We start from the raw sequence: 25,479 nt of genomic DNA on the forward strand, positions 1-25,479 counted from the left end.
CGACTCTGCAGAGCCAGAGCTGACTGGCCTGCAGGCCCCTCTGCCTCCTTCCCTCCCTCCTCCTGATTAAGCCTCCGAGGCCACGGAAGTCGAGGTGCCTGCCCCAGATCCACAACAGTGACCTTTGGCCAGAATACAGGCTCAGAGGGAGGAACGCCGTAGGTCGGAGAGGCTGGCCAGAAGGAACAGGTGTTCCAGCTCTGGCCTGGCTGCATCTGCCTGACAGGTCTCAGCTGCAGTTGGGCAGGACTCTCCGTACACTGACTATTAAGAGCAACGTGAGAGCTGGGTCTGTGCTGGAAACCACGTGCATGGTGACCAGCCCTACTGTGAGCAACCTTGACCTGAAAATCTGGACCTGTCCATTGCTGTCTGACCACGATTCATGTTTACCCTTGATCGTGTGGAATTCCCGGTGTTGACTTCTTCTGGCAATGTTTGTGACTACTCTCCATCTCCATTTCTGTCCGTCAGCTCTCCCTTCCCCTCTGAAAAGAATGGTTTTTGCATCTGCTGGTCAGTCAGCCAAGGCAGGTCATTACAGGTGTGGGGGAACACCAATGGGAGGGGCTAGTTGCTCTCTCCCCACCAACACATTTCTGGTGCCTTGCCAGATGCACCTGGATGCATTGGATGGGCCTTTGGCCTGATCCAGCAGGGCTTTTCTTATGCTCTTAGAACAACACTATGATGCAACTCACCAGTAAGACTCCCTGACATTTTCACATCACTATCACCCCCAAATAACCCCAGTTGGCCGATTCTCTACAGCTTCCAATTTCAAGATAAGGGTTTTCTTCAGAGAACCTTAGCCGCATCTTTAGTTAATAGTAATACAAGCCAATTATATACTTGCCCAGCTAAAGCCACGTAATGAATATAACTTTACATTATTTCCTTCCACAAATACAGCCAACATTGAAAGAAAAGGAGGGGGGGGCCCTCAATTCATGTAATGGAAGGTTTATTCACTTGGAGTGTCTGGAGCATTTCTGTTTACAGATGGTCTTTAACATCTTTATTCTTTTTCTTCCCATGCTCCCACTTTGAAAGGAAAATATTACAGGCCGGACTTGGATTATTACTCACTCAAACAATGAATCATGTTCTGTTGCCAAAACAAGCAAGTGCCTTGGAAATAATGTGTGGGTATTGCTTCTGCCGCAGGTGGCAGAAGACAAAAGGTTTTTCCTTTTGGTGATGCCTCTTAAGATAAATTCCCCATCCTTTTGAATAGAGAGCATTCCCATTGATGTTGTGCAAGTAGTTTTTTTTTTTTTTTTTTAAACATTCTTCCTGCTGAGCACCACTGCATGCTTTTGCTGCTGGTTTGGGGAATCATGTTGGTGCCAGGTATAAGCTGTTCTTTAAGGACTTGTGGAGCAACCTCTCACCTCTTCTGGGAAATCACTCTGATGCCAATTGGACATTTTATCAGTAGTATCTACCCTGGTTTGCATATGAATGGGAGACTCCGTATGTGAGCACTGTAAGATATTCTCCTAAGGAGATGGGGTCACTCTGGGAAGATAATCTACATGCTTGCATGCAGAAGGTTCAAAGTTTCAGGGGAGTAACAGCAGGAGAGAGGGCATGCCCTTAACTCCTGCCTGTAGGCTTCCAGCGGCATCTGGTGGGCCACTGTGTGAAACAGGATGCTGGACTAGATGGGCCTCATCCTTCCTAAGATTCAGTTATTTATTTGTGAAAAATTGGTGGTGATGGGGCTACTGTAGCTCCCTGGCTGTTGATCCATAGAGACTTCGGGCCCCTGAATGCAGGTTCCCAGTAAAAATGGGGAGAAGAAGGGGAGAAGGATTCATGCACGGCCAGACACAGGTGCTGACTGGTATCCAAGCTGCCATCTCAAAGAAGATCATCCTCCCTCTGTTGATCTGCAGAATGTCTTGAACTGCAGCCTGTTGTTGGAGGGCGAGGATGCAACTAAGGCCTGGAGTTAATTGTCTGGTTTAAAGGAATCCATTTTTCAAGACGATCAGAAACAGTAAATATTGAAAACTACAAACATGTACCATTTTCAGTAGTATTGTTTGGACTGCCTCCAGAAGCAATTGCTTGCCTGTCGTTTTGACAACTAACGGGCCAGTTCATTTATGCTTTGCAATCCTGGGAGACTCTGGTTGTTTCTGCTGAACCTAGTGGCTTAATTTAGTTTAAAGAAACGTTTGTGAGAAATAACAGCAAGCTGAGACCCTGAGTTCCAATTTTCTAGTTCTCTGTACTGGTTGCTTCTTCTTTGGCCTCAGTTCTTGCAGGGTTGAATAGAAGAGCAGATATTTCCTACAAGCAGAAATGGGTTTTATACTGTATTAGCTGACAAGGATTCCCTAAGGCAGGGCTTCCCAACCTGTGGTCCTCCAGATGTTGTTGAACTACAGCCCCCATCATCCCCAGCCACAATAAATTGTAGCTGGGGATGGTGGGAGTTGTAGTTCAGCAACACTTGGAGGACCGGTTGGGAACCCCTAGTCTACACTGACTGGCAGCAGCTCTCCAAGGCTTCAGGCACCTTTCCCAGCTCTACCTGGAGATGCTGCCAGAGATTGAACCTGGGATCTTCTGCATGCAAGGTGGATGCTCTACCACTAAGCTACAGCCTCAGTGCTCTATCAGTGAGCTACAATTCCATTCATCTGTTCTGTGGATCCCTCCTAAGAAGTTTCAAATATTCTTGTCAAAACTCTTCCCTCTTCCCTCAGTATTTCACCCCATTTGATTAACTTCCTTTAGGTAAAATTTCATCTTTCTAGTGGTAGGTGCAGAATTGTGAAAATGCAGAAACACACCAGGTTTCAGCAGCCTGTCTGTCCAGTGTCGAAGTCCCAGTCTCCATCGAGGTCACTGGGAGGTCCTCAGAATCCTCTTCGGTCTGCAAGAAAAACACAAAGAACAATTTACTACAGTGTCAAGTTCAGACAGCCTCCCCTGCAAACTCAGTCTGCAGCTAGGTACAGTTGTCAGGATTCAGTCAGGTAGCAGAATTAATTCAGGAAAAGCCTGGGTCTCTAGAGGTCAACACAAAGCTGGGGTTCCTCTGAGTCTGAGGCTCAGCTGAAGCAGGCTCCAGGAGACGCATTGCTTTCAGCATTTGGCTGCAGCCTTCAGACTTAATTTATAACCTGGCTTAATTGTTTTCTGCCTTTGGCCAGCTGGCACAGATTCAGGGTTTATCTGGCTTGTTGAGCAGCCATTTACTTCTCCTGTGCATTTCCACCTGTTGTCGGTGTTTCATCAATCTTCTCTTGCAAAGAGGCAGAGATGGTTCGCAGTTTCCCTCAGTGTTCAGTTCTCCACTCCCTGTCTCTGCTGCCTGTGAGTCCTGAAGCTTCAACCAGACCTTCCTCAGCTATCTCCTATGGACTGACAGTTGGGCTCTGCCCTTCAGGCACCCCTGTAGCAGGTACCCTTCTTAGCTATCTGAGGATGGGGGCATGACACCAGACACCATTTCTGAACACCACTCACCACATCCCTAACCCATGATCTCATAGCCCACACTCCAAACGTTTTCCATAAGCTGGTGAACAAGGATCAGAGAACACATTGCAATCTATATGTCTTTTCTCTGTACCAAAAGGGTTGACTTGTGTTCAGTCTTAACACATCCACATGTGGTGAGCTGGATCAGCCCTTAGGAGACTTGGAATTCATTTCTCTTATGCATTTCTTTCAACTCTGTAGAGGAGCAGTGATTAAATATGTAAGGCACATAGATCATACTATAAGTTGGAAGGCAAAGAAAGGTATATACACTGTGGGATAAATGTAAATAAGTGAATGATGGTACAGAGAGAGTGCTGAGCCTGTTTCATTAAATATGGAATAAAGATGTACAAAGTTTCTTGAAGGGCCTGTCCTGACACTGAAACTAATGCCAGGTGACTGGGAAAGGAACAGCAGGATTCGTGAAATATAGATGGTTTTTCATTGAGAGATGCTTGGCATGGTCTCTCTTTCCCTCATGCCGAGATTTGGAGCTCGTTCCATGCCATACGGCGTATTAAACACAATAAAGATGTTCACTTGGCAGAGGCAATCTGACTAGCAACATCAGACGAGCCATATAGATATCAATAAATAAATAACGCTGCTGTCATAGAAATAAAAAGTTTGGTAGGAGTATGCAGAACCAGTTCAAATCAAGCCAGGTTAGATTCCAACTGGCCCAGTCCAGCTGGTTTGAACTTGAACCGGACCAGCCTAAAAAATGGTGGCTGGTCCGAGTCCAGACTGGAGTCCGACTGGACCAGCCCGATACGGATTGTCTTGACCTGGTTTGAGGCCTATGCTTGTAAAGGGGAATCCAGTGAGGATTCTCCTTTACAAGCAAAAGAGTGAGGGAAGCCTTTAAAAGTCTTCTAAGGGTGGCTGGGGACAATGGTGAGAGGGCATCTTACCGGCTTCAGCAGTGGTGGCTTTTCTAAACTCTGCTGGTGCTCCCCTCCCCAGCATCGCAGCCTGGCCGCGGCCCAGTTCCAGTCTCTGCGCATCCACGGAGGCCGGAACCAGGATGCCACCAGCCTGCACTGCTGGGGTTGGGGGAGTGGGTTTTTGAGGCAGCGCCACTGCACTGCTGCCAAAGTCAGTAAGGTTCCCTCTTGCTGCCCCCCGCCCACCACCCTTAACAGACTTCTAAAGGATTCCCCCACCGGCCAGTGTGACTGAACTGGGTAGCAGACCAGTGGTTCCGTTTGCATTTGGTTCGAAACTGAACCGCCAAACCCAGTTCCATACACACCCCTAGAGTTTGGGACTGTAAGAACATTTTTTTGGTTGTGGTCTTGATGCAGCTGGTTTGTGCTTCAGACGTGTGCTATGAATGTGTTTTTGTAGGAGACAATTTATGATGGAACAGAAGGATTTGTAAGCATTGTTAGAATGGCAATAGCTGTGGATTCACTCCACTCAGAAAGTAAAGGGTTAGTGGTACCTCTTCCATGTAATTAACTCTTGAAGGGAGGGAGGAATTTATATGTTGGTTGATCCCTGCATTACAGCAGGTACATTGAGTTTGTTCTCTCGTTCTCTCCATCCGCAGTACATGTGACTCTGCTTTCTCACCCAGCAGGATAAGTTTTTTTACTAAGCCCCCCCCCCTTATTTTATGTAACCTGAAAGTAAAATTTAGTTGCAGTTATTACTTAGGACTCAGTCTGGATTCTTCAGAACCAACTCTACTAAAAAGCACCGCAGCAGAAGTGAATGTGCATGATAATTCCTGTTATCGTTTGATTAGCACGAGTGTGTTAGAGTGTATTCTGAATTCCCCCAGTTGTGAATTATCCACCATATCTAGTGCTGTATATATATATGGGGGGTGGATTTAACCAGCCCTTGTTGCTTTCGTTCTATATTAGAATATTAGAGGGGTAGTTGTTTTGTTCTGTTTCCATATATGCATCAGGTACAGAACTTGTGTGCATTTAATTCTGCTTCTGCATCTGCATCTCCCCAAAGAGTGAACTTTGCAGATTGGCAGCCTTTTAGAGATGGTTCTCAAATCCGTAAATACACTAAGCTTTCCGAAAGGGAAAGCCCATGCTGAACATAATTACAGTGGCCTACACAATAACAATTATGGCACTGTTGAAGTGTGGAAATTCATATATTCAGGGAGGCGCCTTGATAGTGAAACCAATCATCCTACAGTAATTTCCATCAAACGAACAGAATTGGTTCTTAATATGGAACAAAATTATTACCCAGAACTGTTTTGTTAGCCTTAAGGATTTTAGATGTCCAGGCCAAGCCTGGGATGATTACTCTATAATTATTAACTGAAAACATTTTGTTCTTGCCTGCTGTTTCTCGCATTATAAACCTGGCATAAGTGCTCCCAGAGTAGATGCTATACTTCAAGTTTGTTTAACCTAGTTTATGCAGATGCCGCAGCGAATGACCAACTCAATATAGAGAATGAATCCTTTCATTGTGGCTCCATCATCATTGTTCAGTTAGTAATTCTTAGCATGGGATATTAGTGCATTCAGAGGGCTTCCCATCAACATGTCAGTGGTCTTTATCATATTTGTTATTTTTATACCGCCTGATATGTACATCTCTAGGGTGGTGTACATCTTTACAGCAAACCCCTTACGGTAGTGATCTTTACTCTTCTCTTAAGCAAGGACCACTTGGGCAAAACCAGTGTGAGAGCTATTCCCCACTGTGCTGATCTCTATGCAGTGCTGTACTTTTCCCCAGTCCCAGGGGGCCCCTTTAAGAAAAACGGAGCCCTGTGTAGCCTTAGTGGCCTCTGGAAAGGTATGCACAGAGTGCTGGGAAGTGTAGTGCTTCCCAGTGCTTTCCTATAGAGCTCTATGGTGGGGTCTGAGAAGGGGAGAGCTCTCCCTGGAGAGGAGAGCTGGTCTTGTGGCAGCAAGCATGTGGTCCCCTTAGCTAAGCAGGGTCTGCCCTGGCTGCATATGAATGGGAGACTAGAAGTATGAGCACTGTAAGATATTCCCCTTAGGGGATGGAGCCGCTCTGGGAAGAACAGAAGGTTCCAAGTTCCCTCCCTGGCATCTCCAAGATAGGGCTGAGAAAGAGATTCCTGCCTGCAACCTTGGAGAAGTCGCTGCCAGTCTGTGCAGACAATACTGAGCTAGATAGATCAATGGTCTGACTCAGTATATGGCAGCTTCCTATGTTGCTAAAGACTACTCTGTGCTTCATGCACACCTTTCCAGATGCCACTGGCTCTGTTTACAGTAAAGGAGCTGCCTTGTGATGGGTGAAATGCAGTGGCTGTGGTTGCCTTCCAATGAAGAACGCTGGCTTAAGGCGACAGGCCAATATTATTATTTCCGTAATTGCAGATGTGGGGGCTGGGGCTAAGACAGAGTAGCTTGCCTAAGCCTATCAATGGCTATTAGTCTGGTGGCTGTGGGCCACCTCCAGCCTCAGAGGCATTATGCTTCTCAATACCAGTTGCAGGGAAAGCAACAGCAGGAGAGAAGTCATGCACATACCTCTTGCCTGTGGGCTCCTCAGAGGCATCTGGTGGGCCACTGTGTGAATTAGGGTGTTGGGCTAGATAGGCCTTGGGCCTGATCCGACAGGGCTGTTCTGTTCTAAGCCACTTAGCACACCGGTAGCAGAGGCAAGATCTGAAGCAGGACTTACTAGTGCACAGCACCATCTCATGGTGACTGATACTCTGTGTTTTGGCCTCAAAGGCCACAGAATTCACCTGAGTCAGTATGCCTAGGATTGCCCTATTCGCCACAAGGCTGTTCTGCTACATTTCCTCTCCTTTCCCTCCTCTCTTTTCCTCTTGTATTTCAGCTCCCCCAGGGCCAGCTCTGAGATGAGATGTCTTGCTAGCACAAGCAGTCCTGAACATCCCTGAGGCAGGAACTCAGTGTTATAACATACACCCCACGGTGTCTAGTACTCTCTCCCTACTTGGCAGTGTCCAATATGACTTCACGAGAGTCTAAGGCCACGATATTGTACTTTTCCTGCCCTCCCAACTCCTTTGGCTGATCGTGCCCACACAGCCCTCTGCCCTCTGCGTATTGATTGATCAGCTTTGGATGAACAGAACCTACTCCTGTCAATGTACACACATTGTGTTACAATATGTTATTGAGAGAAATTAAAATTTCGCTCTATATTGTTGTAATTGGTTTTAACTGTTTTTATTTGTTTTAATGGATGGAACTCAGTTCCTGAGGCTGGAAGGAGGAGACCTGGTCTTGTGGTAGCATGCATGACTTGTCCCCTTTGCTAAGGAGAATCTGTCCTGTTTTGCATTTGAATGGGAGACTACATGTGAGCATTGTAAGCTGTTCCCCTCAGGAGATGGGGCCACTCAGGGAAGAGCACCTGCCTGCTTGCATGCAGAAGGTTTCAGCTTTCCTCCCTGGCATCTCCAGATAGGGCTGGGAGAGAATCCTGCCTGCAACTTTGGAGACGCTGCTGCCAGTCTGGTTAGACAATACTGAGTTAGATGGGCAGCTTCCTATGTTCATATGATGGTTGTTTTAGATTATTATTAGTATTTTTGCTCTGCTGTAAACCACTAGGAGGCATTTTATATTGGTGGTTTATAAATCTAACAAATAAATAATAAAGAAGCATGTAAGTTCTGTATGAGATCGGGGACTTTGCAAAATGCAGGTTCTCTGCACAGGGGGAGCCTACAGAGATGCAACTTGTAAGTGCAAAGGCAATGTTCAGACAGAGCTAATCAAAATGTGTTCAGACTGGGAGTGCTCATGGTCTCACTCCCAGTTTGTACACATTTTGGAATGTGTAAAGGGTTCACAAGTTACTTGAGTTACATATCAGTTACCTTTGTGCACAGCAGGTTTTACCGCAAGTTTACGGGGAGGCTTTACAGTGAACTCGAAGTTGTCCCCCCAAAATGCCGCAAATATTGGATTTTTTTTACCCCAGATATAAATCGGGCTATACTCTAACGTGCAGTGAATAACCCAAATTGTGTGTGAACTGCTCCCCAATAACTCACAGGGACTTCGGGGTAAATCAATATGTGAATGCACTTCCTCCATTCCAGGCTTCAAAAGCCCTGTGTGAAAAGCTTCCAGGAGACAGTTTGTGGAATTTTCTCCAACAGTTCCTCCACTCTTTGTGATGAGAATGTAATCCCTCTCTCCCACAGCCCTTTTAATATATACTCAGAACCTTTGGAAATTTAGCTTGAATGTAAATGTTAAAATTCACCTAGAAAGTTGCTTTCACTTTTCTTTTTGGTGACCGATGCTGGAGTGTTGTAGGATAGGTCAGGTATTAACGGCTTTAAATTGGTGGTATTTAGTAGACACTGATGCCCTTGTTTTGGTCTCTTTTTCTCCCCCCCCCCCTCTAGTGGTATTTGATGATTGTCGAGGAAATCACAAATTGAACTTTGAAGTTTCAAATCCAGACTTCAAGGTGGAACCCAACGGGGCTTTAGTTGCACTGAGGAACTTATCAGAAGCTGGCAAAGCCTTTTCCATCCATGCTCGTTCAGCCCAGGTGGAAGACACAGCAGAGGTATTGATCGCTGGTGGAAAAGAGAAACGCAGCTCTTTAAAGGTAAGATGGGGGGGGGGAATGTCAATCAGAATTTTCCAAAGATGCTGTGGATTCATTGGGATGTGCAGCTGTTGTTGCTTTTCTCTTTTACATTTCATGCTCAGGCAGCTCAAAAATATGACCGCTGATGTCACTGGTGGTGGCCATGTTTACCCTTGCAGTGGTCTGGACTGATGCAATGGTTGGGCATGGTTGGAGGAGAGAGATGTTGCCAGAAGGCACTCCAGCACTCCTTTTGAACTTTAAAATGTTTATAAACACAGCTAAGCAATTAAGTTTTATGTTTAAGGCTCCAAAGACTGACAGGGTGAGCACAATTGCGAGCTTTGCAGGGAAAGGACTTCTAGGATGTTTGCCTCACTCAAGCAACCAATGCCATGTGCCAACTCATTTATTACATGCTCTGCTAGTAACAAAGAAACATAGGAAGCTGCCTTAAACTGGAGTCAGACCATTGGCCCATCTAGCTCAGTACACAGACTGGGCGCAGCTAGTCTCTGCTCTGTCTTGGAGATGCTACCAGGGAGGGAACTTGGAACCTTCTGCATGCAAGATGCATGTGCTCTTCCCAGAGTGGGAATATCTAACAGGGCTCACACATGTAGTCCCCATCTAAATGCAAACCAGGGCAGACCCTGCTTAGCAAAGGGGACAATTCATGCTGGCTACCACAAAACCAGATCTCCTCCCTAGTTATCGCCATAGCCCAGGGTTGGGCAAACGTGACTCTGGGCTTGGCCATAAGTTGTGACTGGGAATGATGGGGAAACTGGAGAGCCAGGTCTCTGTTTAGCTTATAGCAATAGCAATAGCAATAGCACTTACATTTATATACCGCTCTATAGCCGAAGCTCTCTAAGCGGTTTACAATGATGTAGCATATTGCCCCCAACATTCTGGGTACTCATTTTACCGACCTCGGAAGGATGGAAGGCTGAGTCAACCTTGAGCCCCTGGTCAGGATCGAACTTGTAACCTTCTGGTTACAGGGCGGCAGTTTTACCACTTATAACAAGACTTTCCTGAGCCCCCCCCCCCGCCAGATGCTTTCTTGTTTGATGCAAAGGATGTACTTTGCATTGAACCCAGAGGCATCTGGGAAGGCCACAACAGCTGTCCAGGACATGGACTAACTAAGCTACAAGGCATTATTGGCACATGTGCAGAATCTTGTTTTACATTCCAAACTGCAGAAGAATGTTTGGCAAAAACAGGGTTTGATTCACAGTACATCCAAGCAAGGGCTATGTTAGGTGAACAAAAGGTCTGGGTCCTTGGCCCACAGCCCCACTTTTGATAATTAAACTCAAGCATGCTCCCCCCACAAAATATTTGCATTTGGCTCCTCCCCAAAGGGAAACTGGAGGAGATGAATGCTGTTGGGGACTAAAGTGTTTGTTTTGACCCCTGCAGCAGAGGTGACCACCCAGGAAAGCTGGTCTTGTGGTAGAAAGGATGACCTGTCCCCTTTGCTAAGCAGGGTCTGTCCTGGCTTGCATTTGAATGGGAGATGTGAGGGCACTGTAAGATATTCCCTTAGGAGATGGGGCCACTCTGGGAAGAGCACCTGCCTGCTTGCATGCAGAAGGTTCCACATTCCCTTCCTGGCATCTCCAGACAGGACTAGGAGAGATTCCTGCTTGAAACCTTCAGGCAGTCACTGCCAGTCTGTGTAGACAATACTGAGCTAGATGGACCAAGTGTCTGACTCAGAAGAAGACAGCTTTCTATGTTCCTAAGTACCCCTTTTGAGGTAGCTGACTAAATTCAGGACTCTGAGCCCTTCATTGGGGGCTGAGCCCCATGATCCACCCCCTAATGACATCCCTGCATCCAGGCCTTATGAGCTAAGCAAATTTGTATTCTGAATTCCAGGTTTCAGTAGCACCACTAACACAAATCCACATGCCATGACACCTATTCCGAAGCAATCCTCCTGATGTTAACAAGGCTGTCCCAGGTTGTGGTGTTTTATATGTGGATTTTCTAGGCATGAGTTCTGTGCTTGCAGTGTCTCCAGTTCTGCTCTTCCTTATAAAACTCCTCCTGTCTCTGTGATTTCAGTAGACATTCAGCCATGGTGTAGAAGGAAAGAGGTGGGGGAAATCAAGGTGCTTCTGCAAACTGATTGAAATGTTTACTTTACTTGCAACTGAGTAACAAAGGAATAACTGAGATAGCCTTCATTTCTGCACCATGGCATTTAGCAAGGAGGTAGTCATGACAGTGACTACAAGACAATTAAGCCGGGTACCTTTACAGACCTATAATTTGGGATGACAAAGAAGCCATAATGAGGAGGATATAAAAGATGAGTGATCCATTCTCTCGCTCCACTATTTAGCTCCCTTGGCAGGCAGCAGTTTCTTTGTGGTTCCAGCAGGCGTGGTACTTTAAATTAAATCTTCCCTTTGAGAGCAAAGCCAGCTGTAAAGAGAGGGCTGAACCAACTTTGAAAACTCTTTCTCTTTCTGATGAGTTTTGATCTAACTTTTGCTCTGCAGTGTATCATGTGAATTGTGCGCGGCATGTAACATTGTGGCCACATTCACACGTAACATGGAACCAGAGTTGAAGGGGCCAGAGGTTGTCAGACCATTATGTCTGAATGTAGGACGCCCCCTCAGAATGCCAGTTGAGAAGTCTAGGTGAGAAGTATGTATTGACCCGTTCCTCACTTTTAACTCCCTGCTCTTGGCATGAAAGACCTTCCTTGTACCAGCAACCAAAGCATGGTTTTTACCATGGACCAGGCGTGGGCAACCTTGGCTCTCCAACTATTGTTGAACTACAGCTCCCATAATCCCTGACCACAATAAATTGCCAATGGCCTGATTTGGATGATAAAGAGGCTGAGCAGCTGCCAAGGGAAGCTTTCTGCCCCCGATCTCCTTGGTAAGACACAGCAGCACACAGCATGCTTGCGTCATCACACTGCAGCTTTCTCCATCCATGCAAGGAGTGTGGAGTGAGGTGGGGGGCAGAAGTCTGGGAGCCCAGAGTGTGATGGGATAGATGACCCGAAAGGTTCATACCAGCTTCATACCTCGCCTGCTCGGAGGAGAGTCCCTTCTGTGGGTATTGCTGGGCTCTCCCTTGTGTTTCTTGTTGACTTTCCCTCTGGGAAATGATTGATCAGTTGGTTTGAAATATTTATATCCTGCTCCTCCAGTGCGCTACTGCTCAGGGCAGCTCACAACATTATAAAAACTGATACACTGTAAAACCTGAGACTAATAAAATTAAACAAGTTAAGTTAAACAACTTAAAAGCCCAGGCTAAAATGACAATGAAAATCACAATGTTTTTCAGAAGTTTCAAATAAAAAGATTCACATATAAAAAGCTCAAATCAGAGAACGATGAAAACATATGGAAAGGAGACCATATGTTTGTTCCTTTGCTACATAAACTCCTTGGTGAACCTTTTTGTTGAAACGTGGTCTATAAACATTTTTAATAAACAAACATGGTTGTGTGCATTCCTGTGAGATGAGGAAACATCAGGTGACCACTTTGACTGCAGCCAGATGTTTTCTGGGTGATAGAATTTGGCCTCCACATTTTCCCTCCAGTGTACTTGATGATCAGCTCAGCCGTTGTTATTTATTTTTGCTCTCCTTCCTGAACATGCCAGCCTGCAAAGCAGTGCTACATCTCCATCTCTGCGTGAGTTGGGTCTTGGCTATGAATAGCTCCTCTTGGAACTTTTGCTTGTTACTCTAATTCTGAGGGGTTAAGAATAAGCATCTGCTGATACACTGCTTAGCCCTCGATCTGCAGACTTAGCAGATCCTGGTTTAATGAGAGTCTGAGTATGTTTTGAAATATTTCCTCACAGGCTGCAATTCCTGCTCCGTTTTGGAAGGCTTGCAGTCTGCGTCTACAAAAATCCTATTCTTCATGGCCCTATTAGCCGAAGGCATGGCATGTTTTGAAATGACGGATGGCCATGGCCTCCAAGGCTTTGACTGGCAGCTGGAAGGACCCTTCGCTCTAGAGAATGACACATCCAATGGTTTCAAGGCACAAATGAAGCTCTGTGGATGAACCTAAGCAGATTTGACCCTGCCTGAATGGCAGAGGGCTTGGGATGCACACTGTAGGGATGTTTCCAGAATTCTCTAGAATTCCTCCTTGAATTTTGGAGTTCCAGGTTACTTGGATTTGTTTCTCATGCATGATCCATCCTGATGGAAGGGAGCATTAGGAATTCTCCATTGCTCTGTTTTATATTTTCAAATTCTGTGCTAGAATGCTGTGCTTGTTGAATTTGCTGTAGTTCTCGGGGTTTTTTTTAATGTCTTTCCCTCCACATATTTCCAATACCCATGTGTACTTGAGTGCATTGATTAAAACACCGCAAAAGACTATCTTGCTGTTTTTGTATGTGCAGCTGTATAAAAAGTCTCTCTTTTAACTAGAAATGTAAAAGTACATATCACAAATGCATTTGATCCTTAATGTCATAGGAACCCTGCAAAATAAACCAGGGGTGTCCTTAGAGCACCCTGGAGGGGTGTGGGGCCTAGGGCAAATCAGCCAGTGTGGGGGCCCCTTCCAATTAAATTTTATCGGGGTTAATGGAGCGGGGTCAAAGGCGGTCACCCTGCTTCCCCTGCCCTAAGGACAGCCCGGAAAGAAACTATGCAAAAGTTATTCACATTTATAAAACTGAAACTAGACTCTCCAAAAAGCCCAAATGGGGACAGTGATATACCAGAGAAGCTACCATAACAATGGGATTATCCCTGGTAAACAACTTGGGTCATGTCCTCTTCCTGTTTTCAATATATCGGCCATAACCAGGTTGTGGAGAAAACTTATAGCTCCTTTTTAGTCCTTTGCAAAAACTTTCCTGGTCCCGGGATCCTCATGGCCCCCCAGTTTCTTCTGCCATTCATCCTTTGGGAGTCCATGGGTAGCAATTAGCAAGCTGGATATTGTTTTTCTCCCAGCATCATTGAGGCAATTTCCAAGCAGGTTCTGGCGATCAATGTCACATATAGCATGGTTTTATTTTTGTGATCTCAAGTTGGCCTCCCACCCCACTCCACCACTACTCCTTAAGAGCTGCATCTGGGTTGCTGGGGATGGAGACAGTTTTCTCCCCACTGGGGTTTCCAGGTTGAATTCTCCCATCTTTCTGAATAAGCACATGATGCACATCCTGTTTCCATTGCTTCCCTGGGGTTGGGAAACCTTGAGCTTCGTCAAGCACTTGGCTGGTCATAATCACCTGGTGCCCCCTGGTCTTCAGCCCGCCATGGCTCCCTGCTCCTCGTAAGTTGGGGGGAAAGTTTAAATATAAAACTGTCAAAACCTCAGGATACCATCCAGGCACCTGGTGGAGAGAAAAAGGGAAAAACAAATGAGATAAAGGCCAAGGGAAGCACTTGGAGGCAAAAAGTTGTAAATCAGTATTCTTTTTTTCCTTTTTAAAAATTCAACTGTGAAGCTCAGGGTAAAAGGATCAAAATTGCCAAACTTGGATGTCACTGGACATCCATTTATTCATGCTGAAAGGCTCGGAGGCGGTGGGATTCATCCCCAACAATAGTGGCCAATAGTCAGGGGTGATAGGGAGTTGTTGTAGTCCCACAACAGCTGGAGCTCTCCACCAATTCAGAGGACCAATCAGGATAACTTTTTAAAATATCCTTTCCTCTAGCATCACCCACTGGGATCCAAGTCACTGCCAAGAATCTCCATCCACCTCTCCCAAATCCTCTCCTATAGATTGTTTTTCACTTACAATAATGCATAATTGTGGCTTGACACAATTTACTTATAATTTAATCATCACACCCATATAAAGGGGAAATTCCATATCCCTACACCTCACCATTTGAACGGGTTCTTGTGAGATCCACTTCTAAATATAATATCCCTCTCAATGGCATTCCTCCCAGTTGCATGTCAACCGATAAACGGAAGCCTGCTAGCATCATCTTTGAAAAGCCCTCGAAAAGCTCTCAAAGAGGAATTCACCCCTTCAGCTTGGTAGGATCAGGAAACACAGCTGTCAATCAATTCCACCTGGAATAGTCAGTCTCAAGATAGCCCAGGTAAGGTCATTGCTAAGAGCGAAGTGCATGTAATTCGCTTGCTTGCCAGAAAGTTGCTTCATTTGCTTTGTCTGCCATCAAAGAGATGTTTGAGAGGTATCCATTTCTTCTACTCAAATGTACAGCTCTGGCATGCCAATGAAAGCTGAGAAGCAGCTGGTAATTTTAAGGAAAGGGGTTTAAAAAAGGAATCATACACACGAAGAGCATGAATAATTCACTTTGAAATACTAAAGCGTATTCAACTTTTCTCAGTGGGCCATCGACATTTGGATTTCCTGTGTACGGGGAATAGCAGTCATCTTGGGAGACAATATTCCTCATAAGCGTGAAGAACCAAGATCTGCCTGAAATGAATTTGAATGGCATCTTAAATGGGAAATGAAACTGCTTTTTAGAATAAATGCAAATAATTGCTTTAAGAGCCTGAATCATTAGCACAGTAAATGGGTAAACTTAAATTTTACATTTCAAAATAAAATATAAATGCACACTTTCCTTCACACAGGAACTGAGTTTAGTGTTTTTAATTCCAGTTTTGTTCACTGCAATATTTGGCTTCCAGGTAAAGCTGCCTATTTCCTGCACAAAGGCCTGTCCACAAATTAGGGCACCCAGTCCAAAGCCCTTTCAAGCACTGACAGTGCTTATACACCTTTACTCCTATACACCTTTACTCAGAAGTACATTCCCTTTGTTCAGCGGGGTTTATTCCTAGGAAAGTGTGCATGCCGCTTCTCACAAGTGTTTGCTAGATGATTTTGTTCTCCCTACAAAAGTAATATCAAAGATCAGGGATAACTACAATATAATCCTAGGTTAAAAATATATGTGCATAAAAGTAGGGTATACATTGATATTTTAATAGTAAAAGTTGGTGATACTTAATCCATATAAATACTATACAAAAAAGGGCAGGTAGGGTAGTCCATGTCCTATTTGCACCATGCACTTGAGGGGCCTGTACCCAGGTTCACATTCAAGTTGAATGCAGGTTCAGTCATTCACAAAAACATATGTACCTGTGTACAGACATCTGTACAGTCATACACAAGATGCCTGAATAGGGCTTGGGATTCAATGCAATTCTGCTGTGGAATGTGACTGTTCCACATTGCTCTCATGCCTAAGAAAATAAGAATGAACATAGGATGCTGCCTTATACCAAGTCAGCCACTTGGTCTATCTAGCTACACTGACTGGCAGCAGCAGTCTCAGTTTTCAGGCAGGAATTTCTCCTAGCCATATGTGGAGATAGTGCCTGCAATTGAAACTGGGACATCTGCATGCAAGCAAATGCTCAAACCCTGAAACTTAGATTCTAACCACCAGTCTGAACACAGACGCACAGACAAGCATGCCCTGGAGCAGAACAGCAACAATTGCCCAGTTCATAAGTACATGGAACCACAGGTTCAATGGACCCGCGATTCCATGCTCCACTCTCCCATCCGTGTCCAGATGTTAGGGAGAGCATCTCTTTGCAGTCAGCGAGGCTGCAGAGAGGTGGGGGAGCTGGCTGTGCAGAAGGACAGTGTGACCTTCACAGAAGGACAGCCCACACAGCCAATCAGGCCAGAGTGAGAGAGGAACTTCCTCCCTCGACTCTGGCTCAATGGGGCCCAAACTGTGGTGCCAGCATTGGTAAGTAACACTGGCATTGCAGAAATTTCGTTTGCAGTGGTGAAATTCCACTCTGACTAAAAGTTCAGAGTGGAAATTGGTGAGGAAAACGGTGGTTTGCTTTCCCCCGCAAACTTAATTCCCCCAGGTTCGGATCTTCAGGTTTGGAAACCGGAGATGAAAGGACCACCAGTTTCCCATAACGTGTTAACCAGGCCAATGTCTATGGAAAAATCCCAACAGTCATTCCTCCAAATGCATACCAAGGCAGACCCTGCTCAGCAAAGGGGACAATTCGTGCTCACTACCACGAGATCAGATCTCCTTCCCAAAGAGGCCTGGCTGAATCAGACCAAAGGCCCCTCTAGTTCACATCCACTTTCCCACAGTGGCCAACCAGAAGAGGGATCTTGCTTTTGCTCCTCTGTCCACATGGCTTCCTATTCCCATAAGCCACCATGGCTAAGAGCCATGACCTCCACTCCATATAATGACCTCTATATTATATATTTAATTGTCCATTAAAGCCATTGAAGCTTATGCCAAAAATAATGGCCAATGTCTGAATGGTGCACTTGTGCAACAAAGTTGTGCTTATGCAAGAAGACTGCACACTAGTGCAATAGCTTTGTGCTAGTCCAGCTTCCTTGCACAAATGCCATATCTGGATGTAAGCCAACGTCTTGTGGAAGTGGGTTCCATAAGCTATATGTCTTATGCTCCAAGGTTCTTTTTGGTTTTGGGAAGTCCTGGGCCATTTCTACCCTTTGGGGACCATTTTGAAGCCCAGTCATTTCCCACAGTTAAAAGAATGATATTCACTCTCCCCACACAGTCCAGTGACTGGAGTTAACAGGAGTTTCATGCCAGCTCTAAACTCGGCAGGAACTTTAAATATTTTCTCTACATTGCCTCCTATCCCTCACCCTGCAATTAAACTTTATATCTCAACAGGAACAAATCCTGCATTCAGCATGTGCAATTTTTTAAGAAAAGGGTTTGGGAAAAATAAAACCTAATCCTTTTAAATAGTCATGGATCTTGCCTGTGGTGTATTTTGCTTCCTCGTGGACTGGTGCCTTATGATCCCAGCACGATGCTAGACTTCTCGGCACTTAAAAGGATCATGTTTTTGCGTCGTCAAACTGGGTTTAAATGTTTAACTTTGTAGCAGCAGAAGTATTTTAAACAATAGCTCCTAATCACAGGAAATAGCCGCTGAATATTTAATGTAGCTTTTTGTATATTAAATGACTGATGGGGGGCAAGGTTGTAACACTGATATGTTTGAGATGTGAACCAAAGTGACTCCATTTTGTTTCCTAGACTCCATTTTAGTTTAGTTGGAAATCTTCCTGTTAGCAAGAGACTTGAACTTTCCAAGGCCTTTAGGGACCCCTGCTTTTGCATTCCTGAATGTATACAGCTTTCACACTCCCCTTGTTCTAATAACAAGGAACAGGGCCTTCAGCCTTGAAGATAAGGGATGAGCTGAGGGGCCATCTGGATGTAATTCAACTATAGCAAGTCGGTGTTAAGATTCTCAAAGAACAACAAAAGGCAGGAACAAGGTCATAAATGTCAACTGGGCCTGGATCTTCTCTGCTGACCATCTATGCATTATCTTTCATGTATCAAATGGCAAAGAGGGTTAGGGGAAGAAAATGCATATGTTCATGTTGAGGTATAAATGCTTGTAACAAACAAAGAACAGGGCTCTCGATTTGGGTTCACCCCAATAGCCTTGATTTCTGCAGAAATAAACTTTCAAGCTTTTCCTCTGTATGTGTGTGTAATTGGCTTTAACACCACCCAGACAAAGAATCTGTTTTTGGTATATCAACACGACCTGTGAATCAGGAGAGTACAGGATTGTGTTGCTGTGTTGTAATCACTAGTGCAAAATTATGTACACAGGTGTCTTAATAACCAAGTGTATCCCCCTCTATCTTTGGAAAGTTGGCTGATCAGAGGTGTGTGTGTGCACGTGTGTGTGTGTGTGTGTGTGTGTGTGCATGCAGAATGATCCTTCAGTATTTTAGCATGGTGCCAAAAGAATCGGCGACATGTAAGAAGACCAGTTTTATGGCCAGACAGGGTCTGATGCAAATGGTCCACCATTCCATGGGCTCTGAAACATGGCTGCGTTGGTAATCCAGTTTCAGAGCAGACAGGCGTTATTGCAAAGGGCCAGAGCCTGATGATGTGGCTGAAAGTGGCTTTGACTCAGCCGTCAAAAGTATACCCTTTCTTCCTAAACAATCTAGCATATTGGGGAGAAAATTAGGCTATTGCTTTTCTACCTAACTTTGCTGCTTTTGCTACTGTAATCATTAGCAGAGGGAGGCGGGGCAAGAGGGCGATGATGTAGCAGTGCCAGCCAAGTGTTCCAGAGCTCAGCAGCTGAGTTATTGACTTATTTTTAACTAAACTTCGTCATTTATTTTTACTGTTCTTACTCCCTGGTTTTGGACGTGATACGAGGGGCTTGTTTTGGCTCGATGAGGCTGCTGCCTCCATTTTCGCCCACCAGGATCTAGGCACGATTGGGACAAGGGTCTGGAAAAGAGGCTGCATTCATCACCATGACTCCTGGATGCCCAGACAGGAAAGCGGCTGAGATTAGACCATATCTGGGTGAACAAAGAGCTGGATGCCCTTATAACCTATCTCCCTAGAAATAATAGATTTTGGATGCTAATCATTAACATTTATACCTTGCTTTTTTCAAAAGAAATCTAAAGTATCTGCAGCAAACAAAAACACTCCCATTCAGCAAAGGGCCGTTCCTATATTAATCGAAAGCTTTCTTCATGCAAGCAATCTTTTTTTTAAAGGGGGAGAAGTATTCAAAAAACACAGTTCCCCTCCTGCTGAAGTCTGAAGTGGTAGAGTCCAAGAAAAAGTAGCCCAAAAGACTTTTGAGTGTAGAATTTTAGATTCTTGTGTTGAGGAAGAGCTTATGGTACAGTCGTCCTGGGTCTGTACCATATCTGAATACATGTATGGGGGGCTACCCCTCTATTAAAATCTCCCTGTGGATGGAAAGCTAGTGCATTGGTGACAGTTTTCCCCATATCGTTTCTCACCCAGCCTTTGAACAGACCAATTACGTCATTGTACAGTCCTACAGATTTCAAGGGAACTTGCAGTTTAAACAACCCCAACTGTCTGCTGGAGTGCAATTGATGACGTGAACAGGAATGGTTTAAAGCGCAAATGTTCCTGTTTAAGTAGGGTGTGAATCACAGCCAGAATCAAGCTCTTCCTACTTTACTGAACTTCAGAACAGAGCAAAGACTATCCATCTTTATTTATGTGTATAAAGGGTTTCTAATGTATTAGATTATTCCAGTCCAGTCTGATATTGGGGAATATTTGTTCCGTCAGCACACAGTGCATTAGGCCGTGTTTAGAGACTGGTTTATTAATTGAAAATGTGTTTCAGGATGATCATGATTTGCAATAAGTGTCTTGATTAAGTCCTTTTCAACACATGCAATGGGAGAAGAAGGGAGTGATTAATCTTGACCCTTGACAAGAGGCACTTACTTAAAGCTGGCAGGAAGCATGTCCATCACCAACAGATTACAGGAACGTGTGAGAGACTAATAAATCAAAAAGGATACACACCTATAAATATAGTACTGTTTGGCAAGGGCTGTAAATGAGTCAAGGCAAGCAATCCAACGGTGGTTGCTAATGCATGCAAAAATGCATCAGGCAGGGGTTGCTAGCTGCACTCCTGGAGATTCTTCCATACTAAGGGCACAGTGGCAATAAGGAAATGCAGTGGTATTAACTCCAGTGTGGCTTCTCTCCTCCTCACCCAGCTGTTCTAATCCTGCTTTCAATACCAAACACAGTGGGTGAAGGATCCACTGGAAAAGCAAAACAGAAGACCAACTGATGCAGCACACACAAACACTGACACCAAACTCTGTACGCTGTTGCATACCGGTTGAGAAACACTGGTCTGGGTTGCTCCACAAGTTAAATCTCCATTGCGTATTATGTATCCAAGTAGCAAACAACAGCATACATGGGGTTTGCTCCCTTTTATCCTCACATCAGACTTGTGAGGCAGGTCAGGCTGGGAGAACGAATGATGAGCCCAAAGCCATTGAGTGATTTCCATGGTGATTTGAGGTCTATTCTAGGTTGCCAGTTCGAATCCCCACTGGTATGTTTCCTCGACTATGGGAAACAACTATATCAGGCAGCAGCGATACAGGAAGATGCTGAAAGGCATAATGTCATACTGCACGGGAGAAGGCAATGGTAAACCCCTACTGTATTCTACCCAAGACAACCACAGGGCTCTGTGGTTGCCAGGAGTCAACACCGACTCAACGGCACACTTTGCCTTGCTAGCTCACACACTCTGTGCATTACCCCCACTGTAACTTTCTCACATATTTCTGAATTAATAAAATCAGGTTTTGGTTTCTGGATCTCAGTAGTGTTCTAGCTACAGCCCCAAAGGCATAACAGCAGAGCTGAGAAAGCTCTAAGCCATTCTGGAGTCCCTGGGTGGTGGAGTCTTCCTGCTTTCCAACTGCTTTGTGTCATATCAAGCAGCCACAGGAGGTGGGATAGGATCTGACAGATCTGTTCCACATAATACGATATACAGCACAGAGGGAGAAGCATCCTTATTGGGAGGGGAGAATTGTCTCTGAGGAGAGTCAGTGAAAGTATTTGTTTCTTGCTCATAAAAGTTACAGAAAACAGCTCTAAGCCGTTTGCCAGAACTTCTACTTGAGGTCAAATCTAGCTAGAAGCTATAAGGGGGTGGATCGTAAAGAAAGTCAAAAGCAAAACACTCGATCATAATGCATATGTACAGTCCTCCAAGGTTTGCCAGAGTTATTGACATGACCAGAGGTTACTTTTTATCTCTATTTCTATAATACAATGTGGCAATATGGTTTTTTTCTCCTTCAAGAATTGTGTGTGTGTGTGTGTGTGTGTGTGTGTGTGTGTGTGTGTGTGTGTGTGTGTGTAGGTAGCAATTTAGTGAAATAATGCAAAACCTGGTGTCATGGAAAAGTGAAGAAAAGCTGTAGGGAAGAGAAACTATGAGTGAATCTCCATATAAATAGTGTTCAGGGAACTCTCCATGAGTTAGAACTCTGTGTCATTCTCCTGTGGCTAGTGTTATAACATTGCCCACCCATGATGGTTGTTGCATATTTGTGAAACATGCACAATATGGAATGTCCAAGCCAGCTCCACCTTGGAATTAGTGAGGGGCAAACCCTCCACTCAGAAATGGGTCACCAAATATGAGTATTTTTAGAAAATGCCTGAGAACATCCTATTCCTCCCTCTCTCGCCCTGCTCAGAAGTCCTAAACTGACTTGTAGTGTTGTTTGCACTATATTGGGTTGGCTTAAAATCCCAACTATTTTAAATAGTCTTGGACACCAGCAAATCTTCACATGGAGCTAAACAAAAACTCAGAAAGATGACTTCTAACGTCTGCTGGTCCCTGGAGCTCTGTAGGGGCAATGTTGACTGAGCCCTGTCAACATTGTTGTGTGTGTGCCCCAGCTGGATTCCAAGACTTGGACTAAAAACAGAACTGAGTTAAACTCCTCGTTCTGTGCACATGCCAAAAAGTATTCTGCCCTCCGAGACAGACAAAGAATCCCATGGCTGTAGCACATGCCTAAGTTCAAATCTGAGCATTATGAACTGCTGAATTCCACATTTTCAAGTCTGGAGATATGCAATTTTGTGGCACTGACAACTGGAATACTTTGGGATCTATTAGAGTCCCACAGCACTGGTGTTAGGTAGAGATAGAGAATGTGGAACATTTGACTGAACCCTAACACAAGACTGTTACGTTGTCTTGCACTTTGCCAGCGGTCATGAGTTAGACTCCTAAAGTTTTGCCGTCAGTGTTAAATTACCGAGAAAGATTGCTCCAGGTAGCTGCTCCTGACTACTCCCATCAATAATGCCCCACTGAGCGCCGTCCGTTAGAGACTTAAAATTTACAGTGAGTCTAACATGCTTTTGTGGCCACATAATTATTTTTATTATGCTTTGTGGTGGTGTTGGCTGCCAAAAGAGGTTGTCCTAAAATCCCAATGTGACAAAAATCAATTTTCAGATGCAAATTAGGGTGCCATAGGTGACATTTTTCATACCCAATAAATTGCTTGTCTGTGGCTTTGAACTAATGGCCACATAAACAAGAGAAAGTGGCAGCAAGGCATTGCATTATAATCTCACCCAAGTTCTATGGACGTGACTCGTGCTACACCTTGCTATGAGGAACTGTAGGGGAACTTGGAAGGGTGGCTGTATCCTCCTTCCCACCTTCTCCATCTAATTTTAGTCTGCTCAACTCTCCAGCTCCTCTAGCTCCTTCTCTCTCCAGTGCTTGATCCCGATTCCCCAATTAATTCATCCTGTACTCGGAGTGACAACTTCCAGGGGACCTCTACCCAGCAGCCCCTCAGATTGGGGGAGATAATGAAGAAAAATGGGAGGGGTGGAGCTGGAGGTGGTCCTCAGTTGCTGGGAGGCCCAGGTTCTTTGAACCTATCCACTCAGTTATAGCTACACCCCTGACACTTTCAGTCTTACTCAATTTTTGCCTCTCTCTGTGAATGATGTTCTTCATCCCTTTCGCTGAAAAACTGTCTCAAAAAGTAGTCCTTGCAGCTTGACTTGGTAAATTCTGGAAACTTGGCTCCTGCAGCCTTGAAAAGATGCAACACTCATCTAACGCCCCCTTGAGTGCAGCTGATGTGAGGAGCTGGCTGGTCTGGGAAACTTTGATTCAGATTTTGAATGTGGAGAACAGAGACTCCACAGGCATGAAGGGATCCTTGTCCGTGGTGTTTGTTTGGAATTCATTATTGGTACATTTGGAGAGGACTTGTCTCTTCCGTTAAGATCTCAATACCTTTGGGGCTCAAGCGGTGTACAAAGGAAGGAGGCACAGAGTGTGTGAGATTTTGCAAGAGAACGTCTGTTTCCCATTATTGCATGTATTTAACTAATAGAAGCCTTTAGCATATTCATGACTTGCACACAAATGAGAGGCGGGTTCTCTGCCCCTCCCCTCCTAGTTTAAACCTCTTTCTAATTAAGAGGCCATAATAAGCACAAAGGGATAATTCTTGATTAGTTATCACAGCTGTGTTTCCCCGAATCGCAAACACAACAGCTTGGATAGTGGGCTACAGGGGGAAAGGTTGCTTTTCTGGAGCCATAACAATATAACTTGTTTTTAGTGGATGAAGCACATTCACTTGCTTGGGAGGTGCATCGACAGAGGCGAGTCTGTTGCGCAAACAATCTAGGTCTGCTTGTGAGTGTAAAGAAAACTTCAGAAGCTGCTGTTAAAAGGGAGGGGCTGCACGCCCACCCACTGCAGAAATTCAGCCTCAACAATCCAATTCCCTGATTTGCTGTGAATTTTACCGGTGGCCGCTTCGCGTGGCTGTTGAGAGGTTCTAGGCTAAACTCATTTGCAGTTTAACAAGGATTGTCAAAAGGGGAATTTAAAGACTCCAGAGACAATTAAACTGGAACACTCAACAAAATTTCTGCTAGTTTCCTGTCTTTTTGCACTAAAAATGCATCAAAAGCAAATTTTAAAAATGAACTACTCTCCTCACAGAAGTATCATTTTTGCTATATTTAATGTTTGTTTGCACAATATTGACATGCAACAATTTTGCAATAGTGCAATTACACTTTTTTTAAAAATGAAGTTTATACCTTTGAAAACTGGGAATAGTGGGTTCAATGCGTGTGTCTATATTTTGTAGCCCCCCTCCCTGTCCCCACCAGTTTAGGGCACATGCACAAAATTCATACCAACGTTATGTCATCTGGAGTTGCTGCCAGAATTCAAACAGAACGGAACCCAAGCAACATGGGATTGTTGGAACTATAACAGAGCAGAGGAAATCCACTCATCCCTCCTTAGAAAATGCATAGCACATGTAGGAGAACATACTACTGTATATGCAGGGGTGCTCCTTATATGTTGGAGTGTGTGTGTGTGTGTGTGTATACATATAGATGAAGTGCCGTCAAGTCAGAGTCGACTCTTAGTGACCACATAGATAGATTCTCTCCAAGATGATCTGTCTTTAACCTGGTCTTTAAGGTCTCTCAGTGGTGCATTCATTGCTGTCATAATTGAGTCCATCCACCTTACTGCTGGTCGTCCTCTTCTCTTTCCTTCAACTTTCCCCAGCATTATGGACTTCTCAAGGGAGCTGGGTCTTCGCATAATGTGTCCAAAGTATGATAGTTTGAGCCTGGTCATTTGTGCCTTCAGTGAAAATTCTGGATTGATTTGTTCTATGAGCCATTTGTTTGTTCCTGGCTGTCCATGGTATCCTCAAAGGTCTTCTCCAGCACCAAAGTTCAAAAGCATCAATGCTTTTTCTATCTTGCTTCTTCAAAGTACAGTTTTCACATCCATAGAGTGTCACGGGGGAAACATTGTCTGAACTGTTCTAATCTTTGTAGGTGTAGATACGTCACGGCATCTAAATATGCAGTATACTCCTTCCATCTCTATTTGCTCTTCTCTGAGTTAGTTACTATCTGTCTTTTGGCGTCCCTTAACATACCAATTCAAGGATGGAACCTCCCTCTGAGTTCAGAGATCTTTTGGAAAACTTGCCTTGTTTTTCTGTGTCTATTTCCATCTATTTCTGTCTTTACAGATGTCATTGCAGTAT

General features: G+C 44.6%; 1 protein-coding gene across 2 annotated transcripts in view; it reads left to right on the top strand.

Annotated features, from left to right (window-relative positions):
• The window catches only part of CDH13 (cadherin 13), a 625,583-nt gene that overhangs the window by 232,121 nt on the left and 367,983 nt on the right, over positions 1–25,479 (top strand). For both annotated transcript variants that reach the window (XM_053270621.1, XM_053270622.1), the window contains one exon: positions 8,858–9,066. In XM_053270621.1, coding sequence (XP_053126596.1) covers positions 8,858–9,066 — 209 coding nt within the window. The remainder of the gene's footprint in view (positions 1–8,857; positions 9,067–25,479) is intronic.

Source organism: Hemicordylus capensis, chromosome 9, assembly GCF_027244095.1.
Source record: "Hemicordylus capensis ecotype Gifberg chromosome 9, rHemCap1.1.pri, whole genome shotgun sequence".
NCBI classification, from domain to species: domain Eukaryota; kingdom Metazoa; phylum Chordata; class Lepidosauria; order Squamata; family Cordylidae; genus Hemicordylus; species Hemicordylus capensis.